Source organism: Mixophyes fleayi, chromosome 5 (genome assembly GCF_038048845.1).
Source record: "Mixophyes fleayi isolate aMixFle1 chromosome 5, aMixFle1.hap1, whole genome shotgun sequence".
Taxonomy (NCBI): Eukaryota; Metazoa; Chordata; class Amphibia; order Anura; family Limnodynastidae; genus Mixophyes; species Mixophyes fleayi.
Window position 1 is genome coordinate 61,348,951 of NC_134406.1, and position 21,697 is coordinate 61,370,647.

The following is a 21,697-nucleotide window of genomic DNA, read 5'->3' on the forward strand; positions in this document are numbered from 1 at the left end:
GGTTTATAACATAAATATGACGCTTTCCTTATGTGGACAAAGTGATCCATACCACCTGACTGTCCCTCTTCCCCTCCAACATGTCCGTTTCGTGGTTTGATGTACAAATACAGAAACGTCTCAGCTGCTTTCTGTCTGGTTGTCTAGTCCAATATAATATAATCCACTGTGTTTTATTGTGAGATTTTATGTATGTCTTTATAGAGTAAACTGCATTTTAAGATAATTTATTCATGTGAGTCTTCTTCTATACTTATTAACACAAATGTCTGCTATTTTACATAGAGCTTAATGTGTCCCTCTTTATCCTATTGGCAGGTATGGTGGTCGGCAACATTAGCAGTTTAAGTAATTTAATAGTACAAAGGCAAATATCTACTCTCTATAATTATGCTATGAGAAGCAACACAGTCCTCTAATGTTTTGGCAGAGTGTATCAATGTAATTTGAGGTCATTATTTTAACATAATATTGAACATATGGAGTACGTTGAGAGATCAGCAATCAGTCACTTTACAGATTAGGATTTTCCAGGCCCCTGGTTCACATTCAGGTTACATTTTATAAACACAGACTGTTTAGAATGCAACTACAGTAGTCATCTCATTAAGGAGCTCCACAGTTTACTATGGATAGATTGCTGTAACTCCTTTACTAGATTTTAGAATTGAGTAATAAATCTGTTCATTGAGTTGGCTGTGTCCTTACATAAGAAAAATCACAGACACTGCAAAATGATTGAAAGAAAATGGTTTAGCAAAGATTGCAGCTATTGTAAACATGTAATTGTATGATTCAACTTCACTTACAAAATATAATAAAGTAATATCAATATATTTACTGATCAACATTTCAGACCCATTCCGGGTACTTTCTCGAGTCCACCCGAGTGCTAATTCTTTTTGACAACATATATATATATGTATACATATATAAATGTGTGTATATATATATATATATATATATATATATATATATATATATATATATATATCTATATATATATATATATATCTATATATATATATATATATAGATATATATATATATATATATATATATATATATAGATACATATATATATATATATATATATATATATATATATATATATATATATATATATTACTACCACTCATCTACCACCGCAAAGTGACCTCATTCAGATCGGTACCTTCTCTAACAATTTCTAATATGGGATGTACCTAATTTAGTGCCTCGACACTACAAGTACTGTCTAGCAGTTAATATTACTGCAGAGTCTAACATATGTCTGTCTTTTTTAATTATTTTATTTACAATATGGTTTTGGTGCTTAAAGTGTGCACCTGCATATGCATTTTGGATAGTGTTTAGAAGCAGTAAATGAGCTAAGTCCCATATTATAAAATGATAAACAACACAACTCCTAAAGACTACTCTTTTTTTATTTTTCCATATGGTTTCCACAAGGAACTATAGGAACAGTCCAGGAGTGGATATATGTAATTTTTGCCCCAGCTGCATCATTCTTCCAACTAGATTGAAGATCCCAAACATGTTACAAGTAAGCTATTAGCACTAGGTGCTTGTAACCCCATGATGTCACCAAAGTGACATGGCCGAGTAACAGGAAGTGTGATGTGCTTAGAAGACATTTCAGTTATTTGCAGTTCTAAACATTTGTCATTTTTGTAATTTAATATTATTGTTTGTTTCCCCTTCTAGAGATTAAAGGCAGCTTTAACTCATCATCCTGGAACAATATCTAATGGTAACATGAATTCAATGGGACATATGATGGAAATGATGAGCTCCCGGCAGGAACAGACTCCACATCATCATATGCACTCACACCCACATCAGCATCAGAACATGTCGCAGCACCACCCGTACCCTCATCAGCAGCACCAGCACCAAGCGCATCATCCTCACTCTCAACCCCATCACCAACAAGGGCATCCTCACCATCACTCCCACTCACACCTGCACCCGCATCCGTCACACCACCAGACGTCACCACATCCTCCTCTGCACAGTGGCGGACAAGCACAGGTAGGTACAAAGCTATTACATTACATGCTTTTTGTATTACTTTGCCTTATTATTGCTAAATGTAGATAAGCAGAATCATGTGAGTGATCATGTCTGAAGATCTAAAGTTACATTCCAAGTTTGGGATATACAGTATTCGTACTACACTAAGGCTACGTTTTACTGTATCTTATCCATCTAGTTGTTGAGGTTCAGTTGCTGTAGATTCTGAAGCAAAGTTGTCACAATGATGTCTTGGATTAATGAAGGTGAAAAATGAATAACTCTAGACAAGAAACAGTCACGGTGATGAGCATTTTGAATACTTTATGCAAGTTAGTTATCATAGACAAAGCCAGAAACCGTCCTACATATCAAAACTTTATTTTGTGATGCCAGTAACGCATAGCACTGTATAATTCATATAGCAAGCAAAGTATCATACATTCATAAGCAGCAATCATATAACTTGTTATGTGTTAAAACTTGAATATTGTCCAGGAAATAGTAATTTTACGTTTTCAAAATTCCTTCTGAGGGCTGATCTACTCACGGATTCATGGATAAAGCACCAGTGTTATGTATACAGATATTTCAAGGACTTCACTATTTACAATCAGTAGGCACTAAGGAGTCATACCTAAGCATAATCCTCGCTAGAAATTTAATTGCTTCTTATTTGTTTACTATTGATTTGTAAATCTAGCTGTAATATGTCCTCATAATAAACCACATACTTTTATATTTCCTTCGTACTTGTTAAGAGTCAATTAAACTACATTAAACACAATGCCATATCATGTTAACTATTTTATATTTCGGTATACCTTACTAACAGCAAAATCATCTATTGCAGTCATACAATCACTAGTTGCATTGATCAGTGTATGTTTAGCACAGTAAGGTGGTATTTTAGTACATATTTGCATTATTTAAAAAGGTTTTTGCTTATCTACCTATCTCACTGCTCCACTTATGTCTCCCCCCTTTGCCATACCTTACACTGGCTCCCATTCCCCTACAGAATCCTCTTGAAACTTCTCAATCTCATCTACAAAACTTTCACAAACTCTTCTGCTCCCAACATCTCCAACCTCATACATACTCCCTCTCGCCAATGACCACCAAATTACCTCCCCTCTGGTAACTTTATCTCACTTCCGGATTCAAGATTTCTCCTGTGCTGCCCCTACCACTGGAACAATCTACCACTATTCCCTAGCCAACAAAGCTTCAAACGCTCCAATAAAAGTCACCTATTCATTAGAGCCTACCATTCCATTGTTTAAGCACTCCCCTACCCTCTTTATCTCCCCGCTTTGTGGTGTGCCTCACCCTCGTATATCCTCCCTCCTTTGTGTCACCCACTCTTGTTTTTATCCCTCCCTCCTTATTTCTAGTTATCCTTACACTGACTCACCCTTATGTATCACCCTGTTTGACCACCTCTTACTCTTTATATTGTAAGCCTTCCTGTCCTCCTCCTTTCCTTACCTTTGTCTTCTGCACTCCAACATATTTTGCACCCTATCCCCTGAGCTCTCCACACCTCACTAGTCTTCACACCCCATCCCCTGGGCTCTCTACATCTGCCTAGTCTTCACACCCCATCCCCTGGGCTCTCCACATCTCCTTAGACTTCACACCCCATCCCCTGGGCTCTCCACATCTCCCTAGTCTTCACACCCCATCCCCTGGTCTCTCCACATCTCCCTAGTCTTCACACCCCATCCCCTGGGCTCTCCACATCTCCCTAGTCTTCTCACCCATTCCCCTGGGCTCTCCACATCTCCCTAGTCTTCACACTCCATCTGCTGGGCTCTCCACATCTCCCTAGTCTTCACACTCCATCCGCTGGGCTCTCCACATCTCCCTAGTCTTCCTACCCCATCCCCTGGGCTCTCCACATCTCCCTAATCTTCACACCCTATCCCCTGGGCTCTCCACATCTCCCTAATCTTCGCACCCCATCCCCTGGGCTCTCCACATCTCCCTAGTCTTCACACCCCATCCACTGGGCTCTCCACATCTCCCTAATCTTCACACCCCATCCCCTGGGCTCTCCACATCTCCCTAGTCTTCACACCTCATTCACTGGCTCTGATCCTGTTAGTTGCACCCATGCTTCTGGGCACAGGTTCAGCTTATTCTGATTCATTCCCCCACCTTTCCTCCCTCCCTTTTCTAGTTATAGTGATTTTGGGACACCCCTTGCCCCTATTCATAGCTGTGCTGTGAATTGTGCTGCTTTGTATTTATTGTATTGGTGTGTAATTCAAGTTTTGTTGTATGCTCTCTGTACAGCGCTGCAAACCCTTTGTGACACTCTATAAATAATGGATAATAATAATAAAGAGCTTGTTAGCTTTGTTAGTTTTAACTAGCACAGGACATTGTTTCACTCTATCTCTTTGCTATCTTTTTCCCTTCTCTGTCATTTTGTCAGTTCTATTTGGACCTGGCCACACTCCAATGACATTATACTCCAACCCCAATCATGCAACACTTATCCAACACCAGTAAACCACGTCCACAACCTACTGTGAGAGGTTTATTGCATCTCAATAAGATTGACAGGAGACTTTCTTCTCCTCCAGCATTGGCAATAGTATATGAAATTACGGCAGCCACCTTGTTTTTATTGTGCATGCACAGTAGCAGTAGTGGTTATGGGAAAGAGACAAGAAGCAATGGCAACTCTTCTAGTGAACTCTTCTAGTGAGCTCTGCAGACAGACTTCTTAGCAGCACCATCATAAAAACTATAGAAATCATATAACAACATTATTTTTATACATTTATCATATACAAAGAAAAAATTAAATATAGCTTTAGTACCAGTTAACTTCGTAAACCAGCAGGTGGGTTTTATAATGACTAAAATGACATTTCTTCTTGTAGCATTGTCCCAATAGATATTACAATTGTAGGATGCTATGTGCTAAACAGATGAAGGTAAAGATACATATCGGGTACATTAAGAAATGTCTTAATAATGGGGGTATAGAGTGGAAAGTAGACAGGATACATCTTGATGACGTGGGTTGTCTTTGAATAATGCCTCCAAGACTCTGGACAGGACAAGCAAATGAAAAGAATGTTTTGGTGCATGGGTGTATGGTTCTGTGCCAGGCATGTATAATATATATATATGGTCTGAATGCTTCATTGCTATTAGTTGAAGCTGATTCTGCATGCCTGCCAGTTTTTCAATGCAACACACATCTTCACTAGTTACAATGAAAGTATAATTCCACCCACTACAGAATATTGAGTTTAGGGTGGCATATTCTATGTAATACCTGGCATCAAAATATTACTTACCTTGGGTGGTAGCACGGTGGCGAAGTGGTTAGCACTTCTGTCTCGCAGCGCTGGGGTCATGAGTTCAATTCCCGACCATGGCCTTATCTGTGTGGAGTTTGTATGTTCTCCCTGTGTTTGTGTGGGTTTCCTCCGGCTGCTCCGGTTTCCTCCCACACTCCAAAAATATACTAGTAGGTTAATTGGCTGCTATCAAAAATTTACCCTAGTCTCTCTATGTCTGTCTGTGTGTATGTTAGGGAATTTAGACTGTAAGCTCCAATGGGGCAGGGACTGATGTGAATGAGTTCTCTGTACAGCGCTGCAGAATCAGTGGCGCTATATAAATAAATGGTGATGATGATGATGATGACTATCCGGCGCATCCCCAGGCATCTTATGCTTGCCCAGCAATGCACAGCTTGCTCCTGCATGCTCCTGTAATCTTCTGTAATGTGGAGAGTCGCACAATATCTACCACACCGTTCTTTATCAGAGAGGTAGCGCTTTGTCCACCAACAGCAGCACTGAAAGGTAGTCTGAGCATTGTATCTCAAGTAAGTCATATTTTTGGGACAAGGTCTAGCTTACAATATTGAATTTTCAGCTTTGGGTGAAATTATCCTTTATGCCATGCAGTATGTGTATTTTACTTGTGTCTGGCTTTAAATAACAGTTCTATCAACTCTAAATTAGGGCTAGAGGAGAATAATTTGGTTGGGATGAGGAAGTCCAACAGTTGGGTTTGCCTTCCAAATAGACACAGTATGCATGCTGTAGGACACATTTTATATATATATATATATATATATATATATATATATATATATATATATATATATATATATATATATGATAGGTCCTGCCCTATCTTTCTTTGTCGCTAAGTCTGGAACCTGTGGAGGAGGGAGGGGGACCCTTGTGGTGCAGACGGCACAACCTCCCCCTAAATATGGTGCGTGACTTCCCTGCAATGTGCAGAGGAGGTCATGGCATGTGGAAGCCCTCTGCGTTCATTATGTTCAGTTTTATTCTCTGCTTTATAACATGTGAAGGTTTGCCCTGCCGCTGGGCATGTTGCCCATCATTGGTTGAAATCAGTCTCATGTGTGCAACAACGAGGGAGTGCCAGGAATGCCATAGTTAGTGTGTTTTTCCATTGGCGTGGTTTTATGGATACTGTTGATGTTTTTTTAATCTCCGTATGTCACAAAATGTTGATCGAACTGTTGCTCCGCGATTTTTACAATATCATCAAAATAGCCCATCTAAAATGCAAGCTGCACCCGCTTACCCTGCATTGAGTAATGGTCTCTTGTTTTAATTAATATACAGTAATATATTGGATTTTATGCTCTTTTTGCTTTTTATAATCATTTCCTTTTGGTTGTTATATTATTATTGAAATATTATCTTCAGTAACATTTTTTTGTGCTTTAGTTTGCCAGACTGCCATATTTAATATATGAAAAATCTGATTTGCATTCTTGTTAGTTTTTGTTAATTACGATTTTGCAACCAATAAATTGTGCAAAAAAAACAGTCAAAAGTACCAGACATTTAGTGAATAAATGAAACATGTTAAATGATATGGCCAAAAAAACATTAATTATGCTCTTAAAACTTAAAATGTAAATAAGACTTCAAAAGACGCATCTGAACCAAGATCTTTGCTGCTTTGAGTACTTGATTTTAAACAGTCTCAATAAATAAATGACCCTTCTGCCAAATTGGTATATTTGCTCATCTTTGTAGATCAATTATAGGAAATACTTAAAACATTGTTGCAAGCCATCTTTCTACAGGCACAACAATTGTTCCCAGCCAAAAACATATTTAATTAATAATTACCCTTTTTGACGTCAGGAGACATCAATTATGCCTCAAATTACTGTACTTTGCTTTAAATAACCATTGAAGGAAAACACAAGACTGCTTTCAGATGCGTGTGACCTTCGCGTCTAGAGTACACTTGTTGTCTGGTGTTCTATATATGTGTAAAGAAAAGGTGTGTTTAAATCAAGCTCATAAATGCTCATCTGTGTAGTAAATACATTAAGGTAATCTTTTTTTTGGCTGCATTTCTAGTCAGACAGCAGATGTGTTACAAACACAAACTGCAGACACATAAATTACAGACCTCCGAATCCTCTAAAAATTTGTGCTATACTCTATGTACAAATTAACAGACTGTCTTTTATGTGACAGCCACGCTGAAATGTTCACATTTAGTCTTTGAGCCTATTCATTTGCTGCCCTCATTACGAAAAAGATAAAAATCAGAACAGCCATTACAGGTGCAGCTTTGACATGAACAGCCTGGAAAAACGAACACAGCACTTTATAGTAACAGTGATGATAGGCAGGGTTATGTTTTATTAATGGTTACACAACTAGTATTTTAATGTTTTCTAGATGTCATATCAGAGATGATCGTTTAGTACATTTGTACATATGTCTAATATCTTTAGTATTAAAGAACAACTGTCCGTGAGAGAATGCCCATGTTTTAAAAAAAACCATTTACCTTCAAATAACCTTAATTTATTTGCTTGTACTAATCCTACTGCAACTTTTACCAAATACATTGCTTTCCTCTCTAGATTATTTCCATATGTCATGACATATATTTATATCAATTATAGTCAACCTGATACACTTCAGTAGCCTCATGGGCGGCCCTCTAACCTTGAAAAGGGCCACTCCTTACCCATAATCTGTGTTATAAGTTAAAACTATACATTTATTCAAAGAAAGAGATATCTATCTGTATTTACATAGTCACACGCATGTCAAACACGTGTTACAATCTATAACAAACAGATCTGACAATAAGTCAGGAAGGATCTGGGGATCGCTGGTGATCCCCAGGTGACTACGAGCGTAGGGCTGCACACAGGACCACGGTGGTCTATTGCCCATCATTCATAGAATGAGGTAGACCTGGTTATTTCTGTAGCTCTGGGAAACAGCACAGATTACATTACATATAACTGTATCCAGAGGACAGCTTTGTGTCCTATGCAAGCGACAATAAAATATGAAACTTCAATATAGTACTCCAATAAAATGAGTTCCTCTGCACTCTATAATGTAATCAGTGACCATTTTTAGTTTTTAGAGCAGCAGATCAGTAGTAATCATTAGATCTTTAGTTAGTCATTGCCTAATAGCGGATATAAAAAGTATTCTAATAGTGTTGGTGGGGAAATCCTCATATAGTAGTAATATAGACAGTGTAGTGGATCCTGCATGTAGAAGACATTCCTTAATATAGCAAATCCTTCATGTAAGGGAATCAGGTTGCACAATAGGTCATACTTGAGAGGTGGTCTGGGAGATCGGAGGGAGGTGGACGTATTGGGGGTGGGGCTGTCGGGGGTGCATCATTAGGCCCTGCCCCCTAAATCACCAACATCATCATCATTTATTTATATAGCGCCAACATATTCCGTAGCGCTTTACAATTGGGGACAAACATAGTAAACTAATAAACAAACTGGGTAAAACAGACAAAGAGGTGAGAAGGCCCTGCTCGCAAGCTTACAATCTATGGGACAATGGGAGTTTGACACATGAGGTTAAGTCTACATTTGCAGTCGGCCCAGCCAGATTGCAGAGGTAAAAGTGACTCATAAGCTAAATGACCTGTCACACAACAATGGTGATCAAGGGGTAGTTGTATAACAGGTGGTTATAAGGTAATGTACTGAGGTTAAGATGGTGGTTGAGGAATATTATAAGCTTGTCTGAAGAGGTGGGTTTTCAGAGAACGTTTGAAAGCTTGTAGACTAGAGGAGAGTCTTATTGTGCGAGGGAGAGAATTCCATAGAGTAGGCGCAGCCCGGAAAAAGTCCTGTAATCGGGAATGGGAGGATGTAATGAGTGTGGATGAGAGAAGAAGATCTTGTGCAGAACGGAGTTGCCGAGTTGGGAGATATTTTGAGACAAGAGAGGAGATGTATGTTGGTGCAGCTTTGTTGATGGCCTTGTAGGTTAGTAAGAGTATTTTATATTGGATTCGGTAGAAAACAGGCAACCAGTGTAGAGACATACAGAGTGATTCAACAGAGGAATAACGATTTGCAAGGAAAATCAATCTTGCCGCAGCGTGCAAAATAGATTGTAGGGGTTTCAGTCTGTTTTTGGGAAGGCCAGTAAGGAGGGAATTGCAATAGTCAACGTGGGAGATGATAAGAGCATGAATTACTGTTGTTGTACAATTACAGCAGGGAGCGGGGTCATGATGATGTGCGATTCACGTCATAAGCCCTGCCCCCTGACACTTTAATATAGATGTCTTTAGTAACCGGGATTTTGCTCTGCTATCCCGGGAGTCCGGGAGAACTCCCAGAAATTCTGGAGTCCTAGGCAACTATGCAATAGGTAAGCAGCTATCCATAGTAATGTAACCTAGTCAAAGATGTTACAAGACAGCGTGTATTCTTCACTTAGGGCCTGATTCATCAAGGAACACAATTGCCGATTCATGCCATATTTTGAGTTAAATTACTCTGTGCGAGTCCAGAAATTAACTATATGCCAGAGAGCACAAATGTATCCTATTAATATTGGCGCACAAAGGAATCTTACTATAGCCTACGATTTCATGGGCAGAGGAATGGGTGTATGCATGTAGTCAATGTACAGTAAGGGCGTGCCAAGCTTGAGCGCACACACCACTGTCCGATTCAAGCTTTGAGCATCTTTAAGGTGTAAGTGCTGATTACTAGTGATGATGGTTGATGTATGCTAAAACATGTGTTTGTATCAGGAGCAACTGTAAAAATGCATTTTATGTACAGGAGACATTTACAACATCCTAATAAATGTATTTTATGGAAGGAGGAGGGAAACTATTTTTTTTAATGTTTAGTCATTAATGACTATGGGCCAGATTCATTAAGGAAAGTTAAGCAAAAGTAAGTAAGTCAAATCCATGTTGCATTGGAGGGGGAGGTAAATTTAAAATGTGATGGCAGATTTATATTTAGGGTAGGGCATGTCATAGATCAACTTAAAATTTCAGTGTACACATAAGCTATCATGAATTTGTGTGCTACATGAAAAAACAGACAGTATCTTCCTTATGTGCAAAATAATAAACTAATTTGCACCCTTTGCATTGCAACATGGATTTGTCCAGAAAAATTTAGTAAGAAAACTTACTCAATATTTTGCTTAACTTTTCTTAATGAATCAGACCCTATATTATTAACAGGTGACATTAATATTTTTTATTACATTTTTTTCTGTGCTTTCTTATGGGACTTTATATTTGACATATATATTGGACGTATTCTGCAGTGTCTGTTACAGCAGAGCACACCTAGATCCGTATTTAACAACAGACGTATCTTTACATCCGCTCCTTGTTGAATACGTAAGTGCGTATGCCTAATTTACGCAAGTTTAGTTTAAAAAAAAAAAACCACACAGTACATTAGTTTTGCGTGCCTTAATGAATCAGGCCCTTAATCTTTAGCTATGAGTCACCAGTCACTAGAACTGGTACTGGGCACTTGAAAAATATAAAAACGAAAACAGTTATATTATTCGGATCAAAGACATTTGGCGTGAAATCTGCAAACTCTGGTTCCTTAAAATCTGGCTCAGTTAACAGATAAAACAAACAAATGAAAATTATACATATGTGTTTTAAATTACCAAATACCTAAATATATATTGTTCTGAATTATGTAACTGTATACTATAAAACCAACATTTTAGAAACAGAATCTGTGGGGCATATTCAATTGTCGGCAGAAACACCGGAAATCTCGCGGTCTGCGCACTATTACCGTTATTATGGTGATAGTGAGCAGAAAAAACGTTATTACAGTAGTTTTCTCGCTGGATTTCAGCTCGCAGCTCCCTGAGCTGTGTGGCGGATCAAGGGGGGGCGGGGCGATCGGGGCGATCGCCCCCCCTAGCAGACACTTGCTGCCGACGGCTGCACAGTATGTGCAGGTCCGTCCAGCCGTGACAGTCAGGGACAGTGTTCTGCCCGGCTGCTCTGATTGTGTTTAACACACAATCAGAGCAGCGGGGCAGAACACTGTCCCTGCCTGTCACGGCTGGACGGACCTGCACATACTGTGCAGCCGTCGGCAGCCTAAACTGTTAGAAAGGGGCGGGGCCTAAATCCCCCCCCCCCCTAAATCGCCCCGGGTACAGTAGTTTTCTAGATCCGCCCCTGCCGTGAGCTGAAATCCAGCTAACTATTACCGTAATAACGGTAGTAGTTTTAACGCGGCGCGGAAACAGGACAATTGAATATGCCCCTGTGTATTTTAATTGTTAAACTTTGTATTCTAATAAGTGCAGTGCAGCAGATTGTTCATAATCTTACCAAATGTTTCTGGTATGTTTTGCAAGTTCCAGCATGTTAAAGGGCACAGATATGCAAGATGACTTGTGATGCCCCTATTATACTATTTAACACAACAGTAACTGTCACAAGTATAGCTGGTGACTTTATATTTCTCTATTTATAAAACATAAATAAAATATTGACCATTTTTTTTCACCACGTGTGACAAGTATGCTGTATGTTGGTGGAAACTCTAAAATCATTCAGCTTCCTAGCTACAAGTATTTTCTTTATATTATATCATCTATCATCATAGGTGTTAAATATTCACTGGCAGAGGCTTGAGTGTTGCCAAGTGATCACATGACCCTGGGTAAATCTAAATCTGTATGCCACTCATGTGCCATCTAATTTCCACACACCTTGTCAGATTCCCAAGGGCAGCACTTAGTTTTACAGGTTTAATGTAATGACACATTTGATCAATGTGAATCTCTTCAATGTAAAAGCCCTATTACAAATCCGCTCCTTACCAGAGACTGCATGTCAGAAATCATGTAGGTGCCAATGGCTACACCTTTCAACATTTGCTACGCTTATGCCAAGCCTAAGTGTCTGCATTAAGAGGTTAAAACAGAAACAACATGATTTGTGATGTAGTATCTACAGCACATGGGAAACTACCTCTAGTTGTGTAAACAAAGCTTACAGATTCTGCAGACTTACAGACATGTGACAAGTTGTGTTTTGAGGCAGGATATTTTGTATTGTAACCATTCATTTTACCAAAGGTTGCAACAATTAGCATACCATACTTGGACAGATATAATTTTCAATGAATTATGCTCCTTCAATCATAGAGCTTCTATTCTATCACTTATAATTGGGCAGTTGTGACATCATCCCTGTACTATGCAAAATAACATTTTGTAGTGTAGGCTGTAGATAAAAATTACATTGCATATGTCACAATGGAATGTCAAATCCTTTGTGCAAACAATCTGCCTGTGGACTCATGCCTCCAGGTCCTGTCATTTTCTTAAAAATTAAAGGACAAGGGCATTTAGAGGCACATTTTGGGTTGAGGTCTAGAGTTTTGTTCCCAGTTATAAACATAAACTCTGTACTACAATCTTGATTGTACCTATGCCTAGCAACCTCAGAAGTGGAATTAGCACTTTATAAACTACAATCAGAATGTAACTTACATGGTGCATTGGAATCAGACACAAACCCATTCCACGTACTAGAACACACTCTGCACTTCCTTTTCAGGTAGGAGTAAAGCCAACTAGAAAGGGCAATGTTGCACGTTGACAAAATCATGTTGCGCTGCGGGAGTGGGGGAATTTAAAATGTTATAATGGTTTTAGAATTGGGAGGGGGTGCACCCTAGCTCAACTCTAAATTGCAGTGCAATAGTAAAGCTGCCCAGTATTTGTGTGCTAAATGTAACTGCAGGCACTATTTTACCTGCATGCAATATGAATAAAATTGCATTTGCACCCCTTGCATCAGTGGCGGATCCAGGGGGGGGGGCGATCGCCTCCCCTAGCAGGGACTTGCTGCTGACGGCTGCACACTGTGCAGGTCCGTTCAGAATTGACAGTGTGCTGCCCGGCTGCTCTGATTGTGTTTTAAACACAATCAGAGCAGCGGGACAGCACACTGCCACTGCCGAGCGGACCTGCACATACTGTGCAGCCGTCAGCAGCCTTAGAAATTAGAAAGGGGGCGGGGCCTAAATCGCCTCCCCCCTAAAATCGCCCCTGTAGAGCAGTTGCCTAGATCCGCCCCTGCCTTGCATTGCAATGTAAATGTCAGTTTGCACCCTTTAGTTGGATTTGCTCCTAACTATAAATTAAGCCCTTTGTTTAAAAAACAGTAGTGCAGTATTATAACTGCTGCTCCCCCTGAAATGCACTATGAAGATAACAGTGTTAAAAGAAAAATCTATCGTGCAGGTCTGCACTGCACAGTACATTGTTATCACACCATTTGGGGTGTAGCTCTCATTAGATTACATTTAAGGGAACATAACCTCTTGTGTCTGTCGGGTATCAATTTACACATCATCACTTCTCGTGCTGCTCTCTGTGACTCAGCATGTTAAGGAAATCACCACTATTATAATATTTTATGTACCTCTTTATATCCTTTAAATGTGCCGTATTACATTAATTTTAGGTTTATATATAGGTTGAAGCACTATGTTATATTTGGTTAGGAGTATTGTTTTTTTCCTATGGAAAAGCAAAATAAATAATAATAATAATAATAATAATAACTAATTATGGTAACAGCATTAATTATTATTGATTGTATGAACCAATGTTTCTTGCATAATTGTGTCAGGTGCAAGTATTTGCAGTTGAGTAAATAACCCATAGACATAAAGGAGCAGATTCAATTCTAAAAAAATTGCTGCGTATGTCTCAAAACGGCCGTGAGACACTATGCCGTGATTTTTATTAGCGCAAGTTCCGCTCACTTTTGTTTGCGCCCCATAGAGGTGTGAGCAACAGTAAGGGTTACTCTTTACCGTATAGACAGTAATAAAGCACGGCCGCGATGTTCTCAGGAACATTACGGCCAAATGAATCTGCCCCAAAGTGAACTTGTCACCCTGAATCATTGTTTTACCTCAAAGTATTGAGAGCTAGGAACCTCTGTCATTTTGTCTGGAAGTGTACTAGTATCTCAATTTATACACAGATATGTGAGCAGGACCCTCTTACCTCTGTCTCTGCTAATCCCCACTCTTATTCCCAATTGTAAAGAGCTGCCTAGTATGCTGCCACTATATAAATACATAATAATAATAATACTGTTATTGAGATGCTGATGTTTTACGCTGCTAAAGCTGTACTGTTACATTGGATGGGCACTATGCTCTCCTTACTTTAACGATCAGGACGGCAGCCTGAGCTTAAAGACAAATATTACCCATTTCAGGTTTCCTTTACATATGAATTTAAATATGTAAGCAGCATTTATTGTGTGCATTAAACATGAAAATATAACTGTTACAATTCAGACAGTGAAAAGAGATATTATAGTAAAGAACGGGATAATTTAATTCTAATCTTTATTATAAAAGCGTGAGAACTATTAAATATATATTTGTGTTACATAGTCTTATTTCCAAATGCTTAACTGTATAGAAAATAATAGAAATTAACACTGCAATATCTTCCCCATAATATTGTGGTTAATCTGTTTTGTAAAGCACATGCTACTGCATGAAACAATTTAGTATGTGGCTCTAGCTGGCAAAACACAGGTTGATTTCGTTGTTTGGTGACTCCGGTGAGCGGCCGGATGTCTGTAAGATTTGTATGTTGTCTAATCAGAAGGATATGGTCTTTTAGCTCTCGGACCAAATGTCCAAATCTGACATGGCCAGACAATGACCTTACACATAGCCAGCTGGTCATCGTCCAACTGGATTGATTCACGATGCCAATCAGATGTTAATGGGGATCGTTTTTTGGGGGATTCATATATGCTGTGACCAGCTCGCTGTAAAAAATGCCCTAAGTGGTCGTCAAAATTGCTGTGTGTTTGGGCACGTTCAGAGTTGATTACTGATAGAAATTGAATAAAAAAAGTGAAGAGAGAACAAAAAAAATTAGCTATATTGGTGGTGGACACAATAGGTATGGTGGGGTCTGTAGCCCAGTCTGTGAGCGAGACAAAAGCTTTTACAATAAAATACACTGATGCAAGTTTGTTCTTCACCAGTAATATATTGGACCTGAGGATTCTATTAAATGTGAGGTGTCTTTTCAGTAATGCTGTGAGTGGTATAGGAGAGTTTCAGAGGCTGATCACACACAAAACATGGTAAAAATGATGTACATGGCTCAAGTTTTGCACAAAAGAAGTTTTAATCCACCACTCACCACAATGACGAACATTGCAAATGACCAAATGTGACAGAAAAAGAGAGAAGACCTATTTTTAATGACTGTATGTGCATCTCCTTTATTCCATTTTGAGCAGTATTTGCTGAAGTCACAGATAATTGTATATATCAGCACGAGAGGTTAAGAAATATAGAGAAGTTATTTGAATGATATTTTGGCTGACATTAGTGTTTTTACATTTCAGATGTCTGTTTTTAGTGATTTAGAGAGTCAATTAGCCTTTCTTCTCCATCCAGCTCTCACCAGCAGCACAGCAAATGCAGCCCACTCAGACAATACAGCCCCCTCAGCCCACGGGAGGCCGACGCAGGCGGGTGGTGGACGAGGATCCAGACGAAAGGCGGCGAAAGTTTCTGGAAAGGAACCGAGCAGCTGCCACCCGGTGCAGACAGAAAAGGAAGGTCTGGGTGATGTCACTGGAAAAGAAAGCAGAGGAACTCACCCAGACAAACATGCAGCTTCAGGTGTGTACTGTAGGGCCTCAGAGAGCCACTGTTTATAGCCCAAGCATTTCTCTACAGCTCCATCATACACAACCTGCCTGCAAAGCAAGACACATTAGATTAATAATGAAAACACAGACATAATGATTGAGGTCCTTCTTATACAAACACTTCATGTCAATGTATGCCAAAAGGAACTCTGCATAAGTAAAAGATTCATAAAAATGTAGTTAAATAAGTCCACAAGTCTAGCTTGTGCATAACATGACTTTGATTTTTTTATTAAAACATTTATCCAACACGAGTTATTAAGGATATTGAGGTAATAAACTTTGTCTTTTTTCTTGTTATGAAAAAGATTCTTGCCAAAAACTTTCACTTTAAACATAACATATAAGGAACGAAATGGTATTATATTATTTAAGTCTGTTACTATATGGCAGTTTGTATAAACTGTTCTTGCCAAAGATGTTAATTAAAATCATCATGCAAAATTTTAGTTTTTGTTTAATTGTTTTATAATATTTTTTTTCTCTATTTTTCTGGGGAGGGGGGGGGATTATTTTGCAAAACATTGTCTTAATCAATAATTTTAAAAAGTTTTAACCAAATATAAAATTATAGGACACAAATAGATGTTGTCAGCAGAATACTATGGTGTAGACATAGAGACACAATTATACACATACAGACACAGCAGCTTCACCACATATATTTCCCTTTGTCTCCCCCTACCATGTGACTGTGTATGTCTGAGACGTTTGCTCGTGCACATTCACACGTGAGCCAAAGCATGCAGTGTTCTATGTATCCAGTAAATCAAGGAGACAGTCTTCCTGTCGACTCCACGTGGTGCAGGCAGACATTTTGTAGGTTGAATCAATATTCATGAGAGTGTCGCCTATGCGTTCACTAGGATCCTGTGACATCACAGAGGCATGAATTTTACCACAAAAGTCCCTAATGACTCAGTGATGTCACTGCTTCCTAGTGAATTGATCGTCTGCATTCTCATGAATACTGATTAAGCACACAAAATGTTTGCCTTCAATGTGTGTAAAACTTGTGTAACAGTTTTACTTTAAGATCAAAATTGCCATAAGTAGAGAGTATGCTAAATATGCAGGTGTGTCTCATTACAACAAACGTGGTTTCCATTCACAAATGGCCATGTTTGGAAATGTTAATCTTTTATTTAAAGGGTCGCCATGTCGCACTTTACCTAAAGGTTAAAAACACATGGCCTGGATGGAGTTATATCAACACTGAGCTGTAGGCTCTAGGCTCAGATAGTATCTCCAAGTCTTTATTTTAAGTGGTAAAGGTTAAAGGTTAAGAGTATTAACAACTGCCATATGCACCTGCAAAGTATACTTCAAACCATATGAAGCTCCTAGCTAACTAGGATACAGAAACAGTCAGCCTGGCGAGTGAAGCAGCTTTTTACATATATAATTTGGTCCTTCAAAAGCAACACTATTGAGTATATCATGGAGATTCCAAGGCAGTTCCGGTGTCAGAATAATTATCTCTGGTCCAAATGTACATAGTAAAAAGTCACACTGATTATTGAATAAAAACCACAAATTGACATACAGAAATGCACATACAATACTGTTTTCTTAAAATGAACAATAATAATATATATAATAATATCAGGAAAATTACACTATTCTGCTGCCTGGGGGGTGGCTAGAAGGTTTGGACATTTCCTCAGTGCAGACTGACCACCAAATCTTTGATAATGTATAACATTATTTTATCCATTCTCTCTTGCTCAACCCCCCGCTCCCCCCCCACACCCACACACCCACACACTAAGGGAGGTGTATGTGTATGCTAATCTGTGTACCACTGATTTTAGTGCCTTGTTGTTCCAAGACACTTTTAGTCAAGAATTCTATAATCCAGATATCAATCTTGTGGAACATAATAGAGATATGATATTACATCCAATAAACATCAGGAGTACTTGGGAAGATACATTTTTATATATATTTCTTAAGCAACTGGTATCTATGGTTGACACATGTCATGTGACTGCTTCCGCTAGTTACCAATATATATATCTTTGTGTATATAAATGTATTGTTATCATGAATCTTCCCAACAGGAGATAACACAATGTCTTTGGACAAACCACAACTATAGTAGGTGTAGCATCTGACTGGGGTCATAGAAAAACGGTTACAGACTGATCTTATCTTGGGATAAAGAACCAGCTGGGTGATGGTACCCAGACTTCTGAGTTTATTTCAGCATCCATTCAGCCCTGGTTTACTTACACACATGGACTTTACATATTAAATCAGTTGATATATATGGGAGGGATCAGGTCCACATTGATATATTATTATACTATGATTATATTCTTTTCTCCTAATTCCTGATTAGGTAATTATCATGACATCACCCCCCTATATAATGTAGAAAAACTCTGTCCTCCTAACATGGCAACTCTCAGCAAGGAGGTGGGACAAAATGTGTGCTCAACAGAGTTCTTACATTTATAATTGTACTTATTTAATTCTTTAGTTTAGTAATAATCAAGCTTTCATATATTAATATTCACTTCCTTAAATTTACTTGTTCATCATTGGTTACTTTCACTTTTAGTTAACTTGTCTAATCTAGCACTCTTATGTTCCAATAAAATGAAACACACACACACACACACACACACACACACACACATACACATACATACACACTTAGCTTGTTTAGATCACTAGCCAGAGCTACTAAAAAGTATTTGTTATGGTTCAATGACTGATTCACTGGTTGCCAAGGAAACCTATCCCTTCGGGTATTGTCTGGTAAACTAAAGGTTCCAGGTGGGTTTCTTAAATTGGTAAATGGTTATGGGAACATAAGCGCCATAGATTAGGCAAATTATCTACAAGTAGAATAAACCTTTACATTTCCAAGTATTTAACATGTGTGTATCTATAGTTTAAGTAATCTTTAATTCAGAATGTGTTGTATTAATTTTAATGCATGCCCTGTTTATTTCAAAACCTAATATTATCTCACAATCTGGTAAATGACATGTCCCCTTTAGCAACTTTAGAAAACAATAATTATCTTGACTTGTGTTGAATATGAATTTGTACGCTATTCTATAATTAACTGATGTTGTAATTTAAGACACAACCTATATTATCTTAATTAATGTCTTGTAGTGTGCAAAGCTATCGTGAATTAATTGGCACTGAATAATCACAGTCAGCATTGGAATATCTACACAATTCTGTGTTTACATTCATATAGCTACCGAATTTAGATAAATATTCCTACAGCATTTTACTAGTATGCAGGTGCATCATGCACTTTAGTGGGGCTCTAAACATGAGAAGAGCTTCAGACAATATTATAATACAATTCTGCAACACCTTAATAAAGTGTACTTATATAGCATATAACTGACATGTAGTCAGAATTGCACTCAGCATAAAGAAGAAGGGAAGCACCACACTCTTTTGATATATTTCCTGATGTACTTTCTTTCAGAATGAGGTGTCCATGTTGAAAAACGAGGTAGCACAACTCAAGCAGCTTTTGCTAACACATAAAGACTGTCCAATAACGGCCATGCAGAAAGAGTCACAAGGATACTTGAGTAAGTACCTGATATTATTACAGTACTATATTCCCCATTTATACCTGTTAGATACTGTCTTGCAGACTTTTTGATAGAGCATGGATATGTTCCTTATAAAGCATATTCAGACTAGGATTTTCAGTAATATGAGAGCCTCTCCTTGAATTTACAGATGGGATAGACTAATATAATAAAGAGAGATTGATCAGGCTCAAAATTTGTTCTGGGCTTACCAGGACATGGGACTCATCATTACAGTCCCTGATGACATAGTCTGGATAGCAGAAGCCCTAAAAGACCTTGTTTCTCTGCCCCCAGCTCTACTATAAATCAAGACGCATTTTGGCTTGACCAGTCTGATTTCATTGGTCAAATTAAAAAAATGTAAAAAGAATAAAGAATAAAGGATGCTAACATCAACCTAGTAGTCTTACATAGCTTCAAGATCACATGAAGGCCTAAATCTGAACCTGCTCCAATCTTCAACCATAGATTTACCATGCATTCAGGTATTAATCCAAGCTGTCCTAACCATAAACTTGGCTCAAGCTCTAAAACGATCTACCCCAGGTCCTAGCAGAGCTTTCCCCATATTCTAACCATGTTAATCTTCAGTTCTCTTAGGAAATCTTGATACATTTGATGTATCAACATTTCATGTTTTTTTGTGTAATTAATTTTCATTGAAATAGATACAGAAGAAAAACAAAGCAGACACATTGTTATAATAGATTTATTGCTAATCACAAGCGGTATATATCTGGTCCTAGTCATACACCTCATGTTTAACAAAGTAGTATTTGGGCCACTATTATAATTTTTCCTCTGTGCTCCCTAATTCTGCATTTGGCAGAATTTATAGTCTATTAATGGAGCTGGGATGACAGCAGTCAATTCATTCTGCAGTGGGATGAGGTTGGGATAGGACTGGGAACATGTAAGGCACAATTTCACATATAAACATACATACATACTTCATATACATATGCTGCTTATTTTGTACTAGTTGTATACACACCAACATGATCACTGAGGGGCTCATGCTGAGTTGAATGCAGTTTGCGTATTTGGCGTATAATACGTTATGTTACATCTGAGCATGTGCACACTACTAATTTCAGCACTAGTTCTTTGTTTGTAAAAAAATAAGCGTATTATATGCCGAAAATGCAATTTGCGTTCAAATCAGAGTGAGCTCCTGAGAGTCCCTTTCTGTAGTCACTTAGGAGGCTGAAGAACGCTGCTAAACAATTTTATAATATATAATATGTCCATTTTACATGTAAATAAATTATATGGGGGTATGACCAATAATCTTCTAACGTATTCACCTATGCTCAAGTAGAGTTGTCTTTTTTGAATTCTGAACTATTGTTTCAATAGAAATGCCCACCCCAGTCATTCGCTACCACAGTTACATATAGCAATATCTACTCCTTGTACTGGATAACATACTGAATCTGCAGAGTCTTCCTCTCAGCTGCTGGGAGAACATTGTATGCATTTATGTGAATAGAAGCAAACTCTTCTATAGCAACAGACAAGGAAGAGGCTTTGTCTTACAGGGACTGCACTAAAGCAGCATTTTAATTTGACTTAATATGATTTTATTTTTCTAATTCTTTAATCTGCTTTCCTGCTTCCTGTGCAAGAATGTCAAAGCATGACATCACAGACAGGTGTCTAACTGCTCACATATCGCGCTCCTCTACTCCCTGTATCACTTATTGTATGACTTGTACCATCAGACACATAGAAAGAAAGAAGGATTTCTTCATCTCCCACTATTCATATTTGCTCAGTTACTAACAGTTAGCGGCTGTTTATTCAGCCTAGTCTGTAAAACCTACCATCCAGATTCCAGTGTTCCATGTGTATTGTTTACCTTACTCTGGAAAACAAACAAAATCACATTATTTTTCATCTATTCAATAACTGCTTAAAGCTAAATGTAGCATTTTTCATATATGTATATGTTGTACGGCTCTTTCTGCTGATGAAAATGTAGATACTTGTGATGTTGGGAAACGGACATTTCAAAAGTAATTAGTGAAATTGCAACGTTTAACTAAATTGCCAGTGATGGGGGAACATAG

At 38.2% G+C, this 21,697-nt stretch overlaps 1 protein-coding gene and 1 long non-coding RNA gene across 7 annotated transcripts in view; one reads left to right on the top strand and one right to left on the bottom strand.

The window, feature by feature from the left end:
- Positions 1-21,697, top strand: part of CREB5 (cAMP responsive element binding protein 5) — a 390,366-nt gene that overhangs the window by 359,073 nt on the left and 9,596 nt on the right. For all 5 annotated transcript variants that reach the window (XM_075212281.1, XM_075212282.1, XM_075212280.1 and 2 more), the window contains 3 exons: positions 1,708-2,034; positions 15,794-16,021; positions 19,511-19,619. In XM_075212281.1, coding sequence (XP_075068382.1) covers positions 1,708-2,034; positions 15,794-16,021; positions 19,511-19,619 — 664 coding nt within the window. The remainder of the gene's footprint in view (positions 1-1,707; positions 2,035-15,793; positions 16,022-19,510; positions 19,620-21,697) is intronic.
- The window catches only part of LOC142158380 (uncharacterized), a 72,120-nt gene continuing 66,319 nt past the window's right edge, over positions 15,897-21,697 (bottom strand). For both annotated transcript variants that reach the window (XR_012692762.1, XR_012692763.1), the window contains 2 exons: positions 21,452-21,492; positions 15,897-16,098 (listed from right to left, as the gene is read on the bottom strand). This is a non-coding gene — a long non-coding RNA (uncharacterized LOC142158380). The remainder of the gene's footprint in view (positions 16,099-21,451; positions 21,493-21,697) is intronic.